The sequence below is a fragment of the Crinia signifera genome, chromosome 2 (assembly GCF_055691185.1).
Source record: "Crinia signifera chromosome 2, ASM5569118v1, whole genome shotgun sequence".
Lineage (NCBI taxonomy): Eukaryota > Metazoa > Chordata > Amphibia > Anura > Myobatrachidae > Crinia > Crinia signifera.
The window spans coordinates 374,525,698-374,543,189 of NC_139218.1; the positions used below are offsets into that span (position 1 = coordinate 374,525,698).

The window sequence follows — 17,492 nt, forward strand, 5'->3', positions numbered from 1 at the left end:
TACACAAGGTCGACACATGCAAAGGTCAAGAGTGTTTTTCTAATTTTATGGGGTGTAACAGAATTTGTGTACCACGCACCCTTGCATGTCGAGCATACTCCATTCCTAATTGAAGTCCACTTGAATGGTGAAGTTGAAAAAGCTCCGTCAACCTTCTCATATGTCAGCACGGCAGCACGGATAGTATAATCGTGAGCATTACTGCCTCACAGCACTGAGGAGTTTGTATATTCTCCCCGTGCTTGTGTTGGTTTACTCCAGGTACTCCGGTTTCCTCCCACAATCCAAACATATACAGGTAGGTTAACGATGTGAATGTTCCGCTACTATATTTTCTGTAAAGCTCTGCAGACAATGGCCCTTATTCAGATCTGACCGCAGTACAAATTTGTCCTCAAAATGGGCAAAACCACGCTGCCATGCAGGTGGGGCAGATGTTACATGTGCAGAGAGCGTTACATTTGGGCGGGGTGTGTTGAAACTGAAATCTAAACTGCAGTGTAAAAATGACGCATGCCAGTATTTACCCTGCACAGAAACAAACTAACTCACCCAAATGTAACTCTCTCTGCACGTTACATCTGCCCCACCTCCAGTGCACATTGCTTTGCCCATTTTGAGAACAAATTTGTACTGCGATCAGATCAGAATAAGGGCCAATGTATGCGCTATATAAATAACTATTCAAAAATTTTAAATAAAAAGTCAGCCATTGCCATGTGGACATATTGCTTGTGTCGGCCATACATATGTAGGCCAAATGGTGTCAATATATCTCATTGTTGACATAGACATTGTCTGTACCCGGATACAACTATTCCAGCAAGGCTGTGACAAGGGACATCTCTGTACTTACAGTATGGGCTCCCATGCTACCTCCCCCAAAATAATTTCCCAGTACTCTCCCCAGCCTCACAGTTTACTCAGAACCCATATCTCTGCCTATGCCACTGACTAATCAGAGACACCCCCAGGGCAATAGTGAATATCTGCCTGTTGTGATCAGTCCGATCACAACAGGCAGACATTCACTATTGCCCTCATCAAGACAAACCAGAGTATCTGACTCCTCTTTTAAACTTGAAAAACCCAAACCGGGTAGGGAGGTGTTTCTACGCCAGGATGGTGCAGCCAAAATAACGAACACTCCCAAGGTGATGATCTGACATAATGTCCTGCCAAAATTAGCTAACAAATCAACCAAAAGCATTTTTTTCATGTATTTTATAGGGGACATGCCCATGTCTCTGTGATTAGGCCACACCTCCTGTATTACCTAGGGCCAGGCCCACTCTCTATGGCCCTGTCTGTCATTTCAAACACTTATACCATATATTGATAAGCTTAACCTAGGTTCCAGTTGTTAATAAATCACTGACCACTGACCAACAAGGCCAATGTTATTCCAAAAGGAATTCCTTCTATTGTATATTACATTGCTTCATACTTGCGTTCCTAAAGCCTGCTCCATCCGGGAGGGGGCAGCCATATTCCGAAGGAGGCGGCTAAAAAAAGGTGGTATGGGGGCATACAATAGTGTGCTGAGCGCAGCCTGAAGCGAGCCATGCGAGGATACGCGGTACACCTATACGTTGTCCACGATGACATATGTAGCCATTTATGGGCCACCTCTATGGTTATAGAGTTACATGTGATAAGGGGCACATACATCCGCAGGTTGAATCCTTTGACACATCGGCACTACTGTTCCACCGACTGGATGAGCTGATTGGCAGGCAGTGATGATCGGCGATCCATCAGCCAAAATTGAGGAATCAGGATTGTTACGGTATGTTTAATATCCCAAATCCCCCAACATGACGGTCAGGGGATTGGGGGATTGTTCGAATACGCCGCACCACTGTCTAACCTTTGTGATGTCTCTGTTCCTTTGTGATGTCTCTATTCTGCATTATCCTTATCGCTTTATCGCAAAAGTCTGAAGAACGTTTGGTAACTCTCGCAAGAACACAAAGCGTTATTTCTAAAACAATAAAATCTTGTTTTATTCCCAGAAAACCCAAAATATGCAGATTCATTAATATTGTATCATTTTCTTTTTTCTGTACAGCCATCTAGTCTATAAATCACCCGGGTCAATTATGCTGCCAACAAACGACCAGATAAAGTCATGACGAGCGCAGGGTTTGAAACTGTAAATATTTCTTCTTTCGCAATAACAAGTAAAATCTCATAAGTGTTTAAATTCCCATTACAAGGTTGTCAGCACAAAATTAGTACATGATGGGTTTTAGAGACACGTGTTGTTCAGAACCCACCAAACTGTGAAATCAACATTAGACAAAAGGTTGAATTGGGGAACAATGCAGGCAAAGGCAATTTACTCCTGATTTACAGAACATATTAAATAAATGAAAAACAACTTATTTAAAATTTGAGTCTCTTCTGAATAGATTGCAGCTCATTTGCAGCGGAGTCTGTGACCTAACTTTTTACTGTAAACCAGCATTATGCAAAATATATAAAACGCGTCATTTACATTTTTACAATAACCTTCAAAACGGTAACTGAAACAGCAAAATGCTGAGAGAGACTATTTTTTAAAGGAAGCATATTATAAAAAAAATTGCTATTAAGAAAGAAAGTAAAAGAGTAGGTTATTATATAATATAATGGAATGTGATCCCAAAGAGGCCAGACACTAATGCCTGCTTTACTGTATTATTGGTGACTGATAATGCTTCCGCCTTACAATAGCCTCACACGCATTATATCGCTAATAGCAACTGTAAGAGTTATTCTGCTTATAAATCAAAGTTTCCATAAACCTTGAAGATTGTAAGCTCATTGAGCAAGGCCACATTTACATATATGGTCAGGCTCAATTTACAAGCAATGTGGATGTACGGTAGGGATGTCCATCGACCATCGATGATTTGAAATCATCGATGGTTTATGGCCAATGTAGAACAGTTTTGCCACCGATGGGGGAGAACCATATGGTTTCCCTCCATCGATGTCAAGCATAAACTGAATATTTTTTCTTTTTTCCCAAGGAGCTGGGACATGGAGCATAGTTCCACCTGACACCCATAAAGCCACGCCCCCATCTTTTGATTGGCCCACATATATGGTCATCCATTGCACAGCATGCCACATGGCAACCATGGATGGCAATGGCAACAATGACCATCCCTAATGTATGTACACACGCATTGGGGGTGGGGGTGATTTACGGCGCCCAGTTGTGGCTAGTCTTCATGATGGCAGAATGAATAGTCAACGAGCCGTGGGTGCGGATATGTGCACTTGCCCATGTATGTCCACACGCATCATGCCATACTAATTGCGGGTGTGATTAGCTACAGCCAGGATGATCCTGCCTATATTATCTCTACCTTCTGTATCATGTCATTAATGGTAGCCAGTGCTATAAAAGATCATAATAATAATAATAATAATAATAATACAGATAAATTATAATAAAGAATAGGATGTATATGAAAACCATTAAAGTAATTTATCCATTGTTACTGGGACTGACAATAGTAGTAGGAGATATTTATAGTTCGCTATCCCCAGTAGTAAATGTAAGGCCAGCTAAGGTTGTAGAAAACATTTTTCAAGCTAAAGACTCTCGTCTTGGGAGTAACATTGAGTTCCCCGCAGAGTATTCTGGAGAAGTATTCGGGATGCCGCCAAACAACACGTAAAGAATTTAAAAAGGGATCCTAAGTCAAACTTTCATTTACTGTATGTTAGCCCCACACCAACACTAACACAAAAAATAACTCACTAACACGGCAACACTAACACACCAACACTAACACAAAAAATAACTCACTAATAATGCAACATTAACACACAAACACTACAAAGAAGAATACAATGTAAAGAAGAATACATGTAAAATCTTGGCAACACAGCTGAGTGCACAAAATTGTGGACATTAGTTTTTCTATGTTGATCTTTTGCTTCTATCAATGTTTGGCCCATGTCCCATATGCATGTCTTCATTTTGTTAATGTTGACGTTGTGCATGTCAACCTTTTGGTGTTGACCCACAGACCGTTGACCTAGACAATGTCTATCCCATGATCTATACCCACAAGTATAATATATTTAAAGAAAACAGTATGGTGTCAGAAGAAAGATTGGCCAGATAATCAAAGGACTTATCGCAGGTCTCCGTCTCCCGTACCACTATCTCACACAAAGGTCACGTTTCCACGTGGAGCTGGCGATCCCAGTAGGGTGATATTAGTTTGATCAGAGTCTAATTCATCCTTGTGGTTAATAGGCTTACTTCAGTTTTATGTTACTTTTGTCTGAAAGTGCTTTTTTACAGCTAGGACAGAGTATTGACCTTAAAGAGGACATCAGATTTTGGATCAAGTGCCCACCACCTTACGTGCCCTGTGTGTATGGCACAGGGATGTGGTCCTGGTCAAAGTGGAACAGATCTACCCTGGGGGGCCTATAATATCCTGCATGCACCTCCTAGGCATGCACCTCCTAACAAAGAAGAAGTCTATTAATCCCTATGGTAGAGAGGTGGACAGACTCCCTCAACTGGCACTCCATGGAAAGCAAGACTGCAAAACCGTGATCTTGTTACCTTATATAGAAAACGTGAGCCGTACAATGTGATACAGACACATCACTGGAAGCCAGATACATCTGTTTCAGGGGACTGGGAGTGGGATGGAGAGGGCAAAAATATGTGGGATAAAAACTGTCACAGCGTAAAGATAAATATAGATAAAGATACCCTGGCAGTCCAAAACATCTCCAGAGGAGCACTGAGCTATTACCGTGTGACGTTATGACATCACATGAACCCGTCCACACTCTCAAGGTCCCTTTGATGTTCTTTGACAGGATAAAAAATGTTTGTATACAAAAATGGTTTCCTCCACTGAATGTGGGCAGTGTGGTTACTTTAAATGTGACACGGGTATTAAGCCTGCTTCTTAAAGACCTAAAGCCTGATTCAGAATTGTACACAATGCCGATGTTCACACAGCTGAGAATTTATCGGTGCACACGCCATGATACTCTATAGATACTGCCTGCAATCAGCAGCAAAAATATGGATTGTTTGAGCAAGGAGGGGCCCCAAACTGTTATCTTGCATAGGGCCCCATGAGGTGTAAATCCACCTCTGCAGACCACCAACTTTACTTGGGAAGTTTGGGGCAGTTAGAGGCTTCAAGTGCCTCTGGGAGACTTGCCCACTTTTTTTTCGGGCATCTGCTAGAGCACGGATTTCTGATTTTTCTTGATGTACTAGGAGAAACGGCAACCATAGGCACCAAAACCGTGGGTGCTCCGGGGCCCGATCAATCACGGAAAGTGAGGATCACCCACGGCACGGGCCACGGCAGCGGGGTCCCAGCATCGGATATACCTTCAGCAGCAGGGTCTTTGCGGCGGATGGTAACTAGTAGCGGTATTAATACCCATCTTCCGCAGGGACCCTGCTGCTGACAGCATATCCACTGCTGGTACCCTGCTGCGGCGCTGCCAGGATCCCCAACGCAAGCAGAGGGTGAGTCCCGGAGGCAGTGGGGAGGGGGATTTTAGTCCGGGGGGGAAGGGGGGTTGTGGGAGCACCCACCTGATAAAAATGCAAATCGGCGCCCCTGACGGCAAGTATGGATTACACAATGCCAACAGATAAAATACATTATTTTCTTTACTCTAAACAAAGAAACTCTTTCAATGACAAGTAATATTAAACTAAACACAAAATGCTGCCAAAATGCCCATAAAATTTTGATAAAGCTAGACAGATACTAGGTATTGCATTAATATTCCTTAATGAAACCGCAATTCCTAAAATGTCACTATCTAAATGAATTGAATTTCTCATTGTCTATTTTTCCTCCGACCGCATAGCCTTTTCTAGAACTAGTATAAAGCCTCGTGTGACTTTCTTGAAGGTTTGGAGAATCGGTTTGTGACCCGACTTCCACACAACAGCTGCAATGACACATTTCACACTCATTCGAACAGTCTTCGAAAATAAGACTTTGAGCATTTTTAATGTTCTATTATGAATAAAGATAATTTAAAATAGAGGAAAATAAAAGTGCCGGCGTGCATGCCAGGAATGCAGAAGAAGCGGCTGTGGCTGTAAAAGCATTTGCAATTATGGAATAAATGGAATAAATACCATGTTTAAAAGGCACTTTGCCTGGCAACGAAAATGAGCGATGTCATCACAAATTGGAACAAGTCCAGATACGAAAGACGAAGGAGTGTCTGTGCCAAAGAGCTTACCGTCTAATCAATCTCTAAATGAGTGCCGATCTATAGACTCTGATGGAACTATGGGCCTGATTCAGACTCACTTGCTAGGCAGTGTATATCTTTGCTGCCTAGCGAGCAGTTAGGAACCACCTTCCCACCCCAATGAATGTTTGATGCCCCCAGCCCTCTCCCCCCTCCCGTGCCGCCAGCATCCTCTCGGTAACAAGCAAGGGGATGTGTACATGAACAAACCCCCTTGCATGCAGCTAAAGGGGACAGAAATCATGCAATGGTCACCGGCCGTCAAATGTTTCTCTCGCCTTCGGAAATAAAATCAGTCACCCGTGTGCACAGTGTCTATTCCTGCAGCCAGAGAGGCTGTGGGCATGGCTGGCAGCTCACAGAGCCGCTGGCCGTGCCCCCATGGTGCAAATGGGGGCATGGCCTTGCAGGAGCATCGCGAGTATAGGCCACACCTACTTGCCGCTTGCGTCTTTGGCACGCACACTGTCCATCTTCCAGTTTGGAGGTATGCAGCTGTCCAAGCATCAATGCAGAGGTCTGTATTTCTCTGTAGATTTGCACTCATAGACAACACTTTCCTGCTGCTAATCCTATAGCTACTGGTACTCCTAGTACTTACTGTACAGTGCATATGTTGTGCCTAATAGATATCAGTGGTACCTACAAAACTATGTTCTGAATTATCCATCAAGCAACCGCAGCTTCTATCAGTACTGATAATAGGTCTAACAGAGTGGTGGGCGCAGTGCCGATGTTTGAGAAGTGGGGCAGTTATTATTGTACCATACATGAGGTACTATGCAGACGGATTGTGTATCCTCTGACCCGCTATACTGTATGTGGCAGACCCCTGATGCTGTACAGGTTCTGAGCTGTGGATTAGAAACTATAAACGTTTGCAGAGAAGTTTTTGAGTTTGGCGGTGTTATCGAAGACCTCCAATGTGTTTCTGGTCTTCATTGATGGAAAGAAGTACTGCCAGCATTTAGAGGCCTGGGATTGAAGGCGGTGATCGGTTTGATTGTTATGTGACATTGGCCAAATGTTACTATGGGTGTCCAGGCTTGAGTTTGAAAAGGAACGTGAAAGAGTTTACCAGTATCACAAGTCAACTCAGTCTGCATGCTACCTTCGAGGGGTGTGGGACTGGACAGTCTACTGAGTTGATATATGAGCAAGGATTGTAGAAGGGTGAAAGAAGAATCAGTCATGTGATGATCAAACATGGATATTTCCTTGGATGTTCTTAGGGTGGGGGTGTGAGATCGGGGATGTGATGGGAATTAAGTGCTGTTGCTATCTGTGTATGTGGTGTGGGCATAGAAGGCACGGGGCTGGCTTCATCCTTGCAGGGCTGGCGTTTCTAACACCAGCCCCGCTAGGGGGTGCGCACGAATGAGACGCTCGCACGCCCTCTGGGCAATGGATCCCATCTCCGGTCCCCTCCACCTCCCCCGTCGTCGCTGCCCCAAGCGCCCCCCCCCCCTAACCCTGCCCATCTCCCTGAAGAGGAGATGGACAGGGACACGCAGCCTCCCCGTCGAGAGACGGGGACGCGCTTGCGTGTGAGACGCACATGCGTCCCAGTTCAGTGTAGCCCTTGCCGCCGGCGCTTGCCAGCGGGGAGGGTCTGGCGAGCCCCGGCCAAGGATGGCAGGGGCTCCATCTGTACCTTGATGAGAAAGGTGCGCTCTAGATGGTACTAAGTATAATGTATGTTGAAACAGAATACACTGGGTATAAATTCTTATGTTCCATTAAATTTACAAAAAAAAATGTCTTCCTTTATTGTGTGAATAATATTAATATATAGTGATGGGCAAAAGCCTTTGTTTCCTATAGCTTACTCTACTCGCACACATTCTTCATCTATTTTCTGATCTTTTTAGCCTTGTGCCGCCAAGAGCAGCAACCTGTTCTAAGCCTGCAAATTCGAAAGGACAAAATAACCATCCATCTTTGGGCGTCAGCACAATACAAAAGATCCATCTGCTTTACAAGCCGGAATGTCTACAAGAGTCAAACCTGACATCTGGGCCATTGAATTATACGTCTGAATATTAAAAATACATGCAGCAGCGGGGATTTATGTACCAGGATGAAATATATATGTGCCGAGGCATAAAATGTCCAAAACCATTAGTGATATTATCTGAATAGTAATCTTACAAGTCTCTGAGTAATTCAGGCTGACACATGGCTCCATAAGTAAACATCATTGTCAATCACAGCATTGTACTGTCCATACCAAGCCTTCTACTTCTCCTCGACTTCCACTTTAAAAGGTAATAATAGAGCTGCCTTGTATTCTCTGACTCTCACCACTAACCATTCCACCGAGGGACCCGATAATGGATTCCAAATATATTGCAGAATAGTCTTCTCTGGCATCAAATATACAGAGAAAGGTTGCGGATAAACTTTACTATGACCAACACATTCATAACTTACTTAGTCTTAGTCTGGCGCCCAACATGGCTGCCTCACCTTTTGCATGCTCCTCAACATCTCCTTAAAACTGCTTAAATTCAACACAACTGACCTCTGAATCATCATAAATATCCAAGGACTTACCTCCAACTTGTACTACTCTATGTGGACATCTCATCAAAATCAATGAATTGCATTCCTGCACTGAGATACATATGGAGCGTGATCCTTTCCTCTGGCAAGATCCTTTCCTCTGGCAAGCGCCGGCGATAGAGACTTGAACGCGCGTGCGTCTCACACGCACGCGTGTCCTAGTCTCTCGACAGTGGCGCTGCGGGTCCCTGCCCGTCTCCATTTCAGGGAGGGCAGGGTTAGGGGGGCGGTGAGGGGCACCGGGGGAGGCAGCAGGGGAGGCGGTGGGGACCCGGGACAAGGTCTGTTGCCACGGGGCGCGCAAGCGTCTCATGCGCGCGCGCAAAGATTAGACCAGCTCCATCTGTACACACTGGATTGAAGCCTTTGCATCTCTCCGCTGAGTACTCCATCTGTTTAACATCTACAGTACTTTACTCTGCATTGGATACCCCAAACCAGGTACTGTGGACTACCCATATATCTTTAGTTCCATCCAGCCCCCTTCCTTAGACTTCATTAACCTCTAATGCAAAACTAAATTATTTGCATTAAAAAACAGTCTCTGAATTGCTTAAGGGTCACTGTTCATATCAAATCAGAGGACCCCAGCTATCCCTCAGCCTTGATAAATGAACTGTATATTTACCAACACAAGGAATCTACTTCAAAAGGCCTATCACACTGATATCTTCACACCTATTAGGAATTGGGAATTGGAATCTAACACCTTTTCACAAGCCTGGTTTGTCCTGGAAAAATTGAGTAATTCAGCAGCAGAAAAGAAAAGCTTAATATATCCATCCCAGCCGAGTACTGCGGTTTGTAGATGATGGACTTTTTAGCGGTACCTAGAATCTCCTGAAATTCATCTGTGGGGTCAAGCTTTCAACCATTTCCGACTCTATGGAACTCATTTCCTGCACAGTGCGAGAGGCCCCCCACTCTACATTCCTTCAAAAACAGACTCAAGACTTTCCTGTTTACTCAAGCATTTCCATAGTTCCTTTAAGTATAGTTTATGAAAAGCTTTTCTGTACTTCATTGTTCCTCTACTGTATAACATTCATTCTATCTGTTAAGTGCACTGAGGCCTATTGGAGAAAGAGCAATATATAAATAAAATTATTATTATTATTATTACTATTATTTATTACTAACTTCCTGACTTAGCCAGAGACGGTTTACCAGCAGGGGAGCCAGGTGGACTCATCAGAGCCCAAACACACGGGGGGCTCCCAATCCTATATAAAGTTGCCTTGAAACTCACAAATCATAATCCAGCCATGACCTGAAGTATTAACAACAAGATTCTAGAAGAGTGTACACTATTACAAATAGGGAGACCAAGCAGTGAAAGCCAGAGACACAGTGCCACCTACTGTCCCATCACCATATTGTCTCAATTATACTTAGCATGCAGCTGTTGTTATACTCCAGTATCCTATAACATGATTAGAAACACAAAAGGGTACATAGTACTATTAATCACTATTTCAAACTAGAAACACATCTTTAAGCATAGAATGAAGTAGGTAGGGCTAGAAAAATGCACAGCCAATCCAAGTGTTAATAGAAGCTTAGAATATTCAGCTCAGCCAATGACAGCATTCTCTATTGTTTAAACATAAAATAGTTTTTTTGTTATCTAGTTCCTGTATTTTAAAAACACTGAGTTTGGCAATTGTCTTTTCATGTTGCGCAAAATATAAAGTACTAGTATTAAGGAAACCTAAAAGCAATAGGCAGAGAGGTGCTTGGGAAGACACACACATCTCCGTCCCAGCTTCTCATACCCTATTAATTATAGAAGTAAACATGACAGCTTCTAACCTCTTGTTCTGCCTTACAGCTCTGTCACCTTTCATCCAGGAGATTGTTGGTTTTGGAGATGCTTGTGGTTTACATTCCATAACGACTTCCTTGCCCTTGGTGATGATTATTGTTTTCTGCCTTTGGTTGAACTCAAATGAGGGAGCTGATGCTGTTAAGCAAAATACATATAAAAAGAGCAATCACAGATCTGCATCACAATAAGTCCCCGGCAGTTACAGCATGCGTTCGCTTCTTGTGTCTCTTTAGACTGTTTATGCAAAGACGTTTCTCGTTTTTTAGGCTCCTTTCAAAGAAGTACAATCATACATTTTGTACTAAGATCTGAAATCAAACGCAATTATTTGTAAAGCGGAGTCTGGTCTGTACGTGCATTTCCTAGATGTGCCACGCATAAGCTATTTACTGCAATGTGCTATCCAGCCTAAATGGGGCATTACCAAATAATACATACAGTGTCAAAAGCCTATAGGATTATACTCAGCACAGGGCATCGGCTGTTTGTAAAGGGGACCATTGCCCAGGACTGGTCACTGGGGGCACGGAGGGCATTGTGGTACGGTGTGCATGCGTTCCACCTACTGGAATGATTGCCAGTGCGGAACGCAGAGAGAGCTGACCTCGGTACGGCCAATAACACATTATTTGGCATTACTGTATGTGAACATTCCCATTGGAGCTGGAGGGCCACAGTTTGGACATACCTGTTAGGGTATCTGGTCGACAATGTCTGGGACACTCACTAGGTTGACCACCAATGGTCAACATACTCTAGGTCACATGTCTTCAACCTGTGGCCCTCCAGATGTTGTAGAACTACATGTCCCAGCATGCCCTGACAGTTTTGGCATGCTCTCATAGGAAAAAATGTGGCAATGCATGTTGGAACATCTAGTTTCACAACATCTGGAGGGCCACAGGTTGAAGACCCATGCTCTAGGTCAACATTAACAGATGGTCGACTCAAGCAAAAGGTTGACATGAACAAGGTCAAAACATCAAAAGGTCGACACAAGATTTTCAAGATTGATACTTTATTATTCTGGTGGAGGAGGGGTAAAATAGTGTGCCTGAAGCATGGCGTGCAAATCGACACACTTATGCTGTGTCTATGTCTGTATATGTCGACATAGACACCAAAAAACTTGTTTATGACGCCATTTTGCTTGTGTCGACATGCAGTCACTGTCAACTGAGAGCATGTCAATCATTTTTATGTGTTGACCTATTCACTGTTGACCATTAGTGGTCTACCCAGTGATTGTCGACCAAGACATTGTCTACCATTTCTACCAGGACCTCTTTTAGGACCCAGGTCAATTAGAATCTGCCAGAGCACAACAATGTATCATGTGTGACACAAGTCTTCTGGTTATATCTACAGTACCATCAACCACTGTATATCTAAGTCTACGGTGGTGGAGAAAAATATTGTGAAGGGCTGGAACTGGAAATAGCCATCACCTAGCTCATTGCTGGCCACTGCTGGACATTGCGAGTGATTCTGGTTGGCTTGCAAAAGCAAACTTCTTCTTTAATGGACAAAACCATGCTGCACTGCAGGTGGGGCAGATGTAACATGTGCAAAGAGAGCTACAAGGGGGGGGGGGGGTTCAAACTGAAATCTAAATTGCAGTGTAAGAATAATGCAGCCAGTATGTACTCTGCACAGAAACAAAATAACCCGCCCAAATCGAACTCTCTCTGCACATGTTACATCTGCCCCACCTGCAGTGCACATGGTTTTGTCCATTAAAGAAGGAGTTTGCTTTTGCTAACCAGCATGAAACACTCCCATTATTACTAATCGGCACCTTACAATATGATTACACCTTCCTGGAGTTTATCCATATTACAGGGTTGCCGACCCTCCCGGAATTACCGTGAGTCTCCCGAAAATCGGGTCCCCCTCCCGGCCCCCCGGAAGGGTGGACAACCCTCCCGGATTCAGGGGGGACCCCCGCTGTGCCCACGATTGCGGCATTTAAATGCGGGTCTCAGAGGAGGGGGCGGAGCTAAAATGGCAAAATCGCATCATTAGTGACTTAGTGACGTCGCGCTCAAGCCCCGCCCCCCGACCAGCTGCTGAAACTCTCCTCTCCGGGCTTCTCCCGGAGAGGAGAATATTAAAGTCAGCAACCCTGATATATTATGCTTCTCGGACATTATGCTAATGTTCTCCTTACTGGATATAAGCAGTGCTGGGCTTTGCTGTGAAAAGAATGGGTCATCTTGCTGGGCATTGCTGCTACTGATGTTCTGTCCTTGTCTGCCTTTATATTTTACTGTGCCCAAGGCTGCATATTATTTGATGGCATGTAGGTAAGATACGTGGGCGGGGGGGGGGGGGATCTGGAACTAAGTACATGGACCTGGGCACAGATCATCTGCTGATGAGTACAAGTGTTGCCTACCCTCCCAGAATGGCCTGGGAGGCTCCCAAAAATTGGTTCCAGTGGTTCTCTGCTATTGATGGCACAAAGCCCCAAATGTATTTTTGGCCTTGGCATCAGAATATGGAGCCTAACCCCACCCAATGATGTGACCTACACAGCCCTGCCACCTTCTATGATTGGCCTGCTGCCCGGTAAGTGATAAAGCAGGGATGGCCATTTGTGGGTGAAACCAAGGAAGGATCCTCTGTTGATGGTTTCATACCACCAATGTCAACAGATAAGGTACCATCAATGGTCACCATTGATGTTGAATCTACAAATGGTCATTCCAACTTTTTTTGAAGCATGTGGCATAAGTTTTTTTTTGGAGGGGGCATAACTAATCCTCCCTGATTAGACTATGCCCCCTACCCAGTATCTGAGCCTTTTTCAGCTCTCAACTGCCCTTTTATATAACTGATAACATTACAAGCTGGATGATAGAGTTTTCATTCCACACTACTGTATACTGTATATATTAGTATGATCTCTGTAATGCCATATACTGTGTCAAATGTAACTAGTGATAGTAATGAATAGAACAAGAAGAATAACAATAATGTGCGTTACCTGCTCATAGCTCAGAGAAGGAGACAATTAACAACAGAAACTTTCTTAAGCCATAAAAGCATTTTTGGTGACTGCAAATAGAACTTTCAGGGGTTGTTTGCAAAAAGCAAATGCTCAATAAAGAAATGTGTGATCTACAGTAAAGAAGCAGAGTGTACACAACCTAAAAGTGTAGGAAGAAACAGCTGAAAAGCCACCAGCACTGAACGTGCTACAGATGCACGTGATCCGTCAGAATAATCCTGCTCCCAAAAGGTGAAGTGTAAAATCTGACAGCCTCTAACCAGCAAGGTCCCTGACCTAAATATCCAGGCCAGAAACAAACAAACTATAAGGATGGCCCCTCTGGGGAGAATTCTATCTGTGGAGGAGCTGGATCTGCAGAAAGCCAACAGCACTACTACGGAGAGCGAACTGAAAATTCCGAGAACAAATGCTAACAGCAGCCAGAAAAACAGGAAAGGGACAGAAAAACAGGAAAGGGACAAAACATATCTGCACACCTGCCAAACATGCAGTCACTGGCGATATCGGCATATTTGACTGCATGTTCAGACGATAGGGGTTATCGATAGCGTTGCGCAGGAGCACACATCGTTAATAATATATTGGTTACACACTGAACGATATGCACATTGATATTGTTATCCTGCATATCGCTAATGCAAACTCTATAGTGTGTACCCAGCTTTAAAGACATTAAAAGCATAAACTGGCAAAGGGATTAACCGGCAAATTCCGTGGGTGAAGTCGGAAATAATAAAAGGAGAGTTGGAATCTCTCAGAAGTAGTAGTTAAATGGGAAAGATCATAGCACCCATGCGGTAGGTACTGTAAGAAGAGACAATGGACATTGTAAAGCAGCAGAGGGTGGGAGCTTTCAGACGATCAGCTTCAGAACATAAATGAAATGAGCAATTGTAAAGGGGAGGGGGGGGGGGTGTTCTATGGCGCCAGTTACATGTAGGGCCTGATAACTTACCACAGACTCTTATCAGAAATGAGCAATTGCACAAAAGCACTGAAGAGAGAAACAGAAGCTTAGATGAGAGTGAAATAGGGATATGAAAGGCTGCAGTCAATCTCATCAAATCTGACTAAAGAGCACTTACGTCTGGAAGCGGAGCTGGTTATATTGGGCTGGGAAATGGGGAAGTGCAGACGAATAACAATGAATTATATGGTGGAAAATGCAACTATTGCTGCAGAGCTAAAGAGCCAGCTGCGAATCAGCAGCACGCAATAGTGTGAGTTACAGGGCTCCCCAAAACTAAGTTATAGGGCCAGATGCACTAAGCTTCAAAAGTGATAAAATGGAGAGTGATAAACAGCCATCCAATCAGCTCCTACCTTCCATGTCACATGCTGTGTTTTAAATATGTCAGGTAGGAGCTGATTTGTTGGTTGTTTATCACTCTCCATTTTATCACATTTGAAGCTCAGTGCATCTGGCCCATAGAGAGGTGATATATGAGATCGTAGTGTTATTGAATATCTTTGGAAGCAAGTACCAGAGTGAACGCGTAACATTTAACAATAACATTCTCCGTGTGAGCTGCTGGCCATGCCCCCTGTCCCTCTGCCTCCAGTGAACAGACCAACGCAGAGCAACGAGAAGCAGGGGGGACGCCCAACTGTCCCACCCCCACCACGGGACTCTGCCAGCTCCAGGTGGGAAGCGGGACCGTCCCAAAAAATGGGACGGTCCCACGAAAATCAGCACGGTAGCATATCTCCCAACTGTCCCGTGTTTCGGGGACCGTCCCGTTTTTTTGGGACAAAGTAATAGAAGGATAGTAGGAGGCATTGGGAGTAGGGAAGCGATGCACAGAATGATGTGAAAGAATGGGGTGGGTAACATTATATAAAGGAACAGTGAATTTGAATAAGTGGAGCAGCTCACAGATACAACACAGCGATACAGAAAGAGGAACAGCTACAGAGATAATGGTAAAGCAAAAAGATATGAGGCTTGGCACAGATATTGGATTGACAAGAAAGTCAAAGAAGTGGAGCAGGAAAAGGGATAATAAGAGGCTAATAGGAACCGAGCAGTTATATAAGAACAAAAAGAGGCAGTACAGTATAGTAAAGTTTAAGGGAGATTAATAAGACTGGTGTAAAGAGATATAACAGTTGGAAGAGAGAGCAGAGATGGCCGCAGAGACCAACTGACTTAAAAGGGCTGGTTCATATTTCTACAGAGTGGCAAAAGACATAGGACCGGTAGTTCATCATCTTGCGCTCATCAATAGAAATCAGGACATTAGAAGTCTGAGAGTTCAGGAGCCTGATGGCCGGACACATACTGTACAGTAATACAGTAATACAAAGTCAACCAAACGCCTGAGGATGGGAACTTTTTGTACAATCAAGCCATAGTTTTTATTCCGTGACTCAACTGTATTCTGATCTCATGCGCCTGCACAGGAGTCAATTTTATCGGGTGCCGGACGGGGTCATTTACTCAACGTCGGGTTAAAACACCGACAGCCGGGTTCCCGATGGCCACCGGCTATTCTCCCTCGTAGGGGTCCATGACTCCCATAGAGGGAGAAAAGCGTGGCGAGCGCAGCAAGGCCGCAAGGGGCTTTGTTGCGCTCGCCATGCTGTCTGAGTCTGGCCAGTCGGGATCCCAACATCGGGCTAATGAATGTCGGGATCCGACTGTAGGAACCATATACCACACCCAATTTAATTTCAAGTTAAGTAAAAAATAATCATTTATTGCTTACTTCTTATACATCCAATCCCTTCAGGACCATAATTGATTCCATAGCTACTTAGGACTGAGCATCACTGGTACTGGGAACTGCTTTTATGGTGGTTTAACCACAGAAACTTTCCATTGCCAGATTTACCATCGACCCTATGGTGCAAGCAGATCCACAAATGGTGGTGCTGAACTAGGATTCACAAAAATAGGGTCCTGCTTCTGGTTTGGATTAGTGGTCCAGAGTTCAGGTTAGACTTGGGATATACAGTAGTAGATGGAAAATGGGTAAACAGGGAAGTTCTATTCAGGTGAACCTTTTAAAAGCACCACACATTATAGCAGCCCGAAAGAGAAGGGGTACCAATCACATGAAGTTGTAAAAGTAGTGGTCTAGCACCCACAAGAGGGCCATGTAACAGCTGGGAACATTCTGCAGTTACAAAGTTGCCGTCAAGAGCTAAATTAACATTTAAGGTGTGACCATCAGACAGGGGACAGTAGAAGTAGTATGGATGGCTTTGGGAAGACACTGGTCAAGTAATGGAATAGAAATTGAAACAGTATGCGACCAAAACCATCTACAGCTCAATGAGGAGGTTAGTAGATACCTTAGAGGAGAAGACCTAGAGTACAGTTAGCTTCCAGAAGGGTCTTGTGGAGGAAAAAGAGGTTGTTGACACCAGACCAGGAATTGGATGGAGGTCTGCTGTATGAGTTAGATGGGAGACTTCTTCAGTGGAAGCCACTATAGCAAATGTGGTAACAAACATTTTTGGCCGTTGGATAGAGAATTGCCACGAAGTGAGACAATGACCTGATGCAGTCTAGGTGTTCTTTGTGCAAACAGTTAACTATTGTCTATGTTGTTGAAGCAAATTAAAGCTCATTTATTTTGAAGACTGAGGGGTAGATGTATGAAGCAATGAAAGGAGTGGGGCAGTGGAAAAGTAGACCATGGCACCCAATCAGTTTTGAGGAAACATTTTATCAAGTGCATTCTGTAAAATTATAATAGATGCTGATTGGTTGCTATTGGCTAGCGGTGTATCACTGCTTCATACATCCCCCCTCGGTGTAGACTTTCTTGTAGCATCTAATACATACTGTTGCAGAGCGAATGAAGTATGTACCATGTA

General features: G+C 44.0%; 1 protein-coding gene across 1 annotated transcript in view; it reads right to left on the minus strand.

Annotated features, from left to right (window-relative positions):
• Positions 1-17,492, minus strand: part of CNTN5 (contactin 5) — a 1,198,205-nt gene that overhangs the window by 257,191 nt on the left and 923,522 nt on the right. The window contains exon 14 of the mRNA XM_083170083.1: positions 10,636-10,786. Coding sequence (XP_083026209.1) covers positions 10,636-10,786 — 151 coding nt within the window. The remainder of the gene's footprint in view (positions 1-10,635; positions 10,787-17,492) is intronic.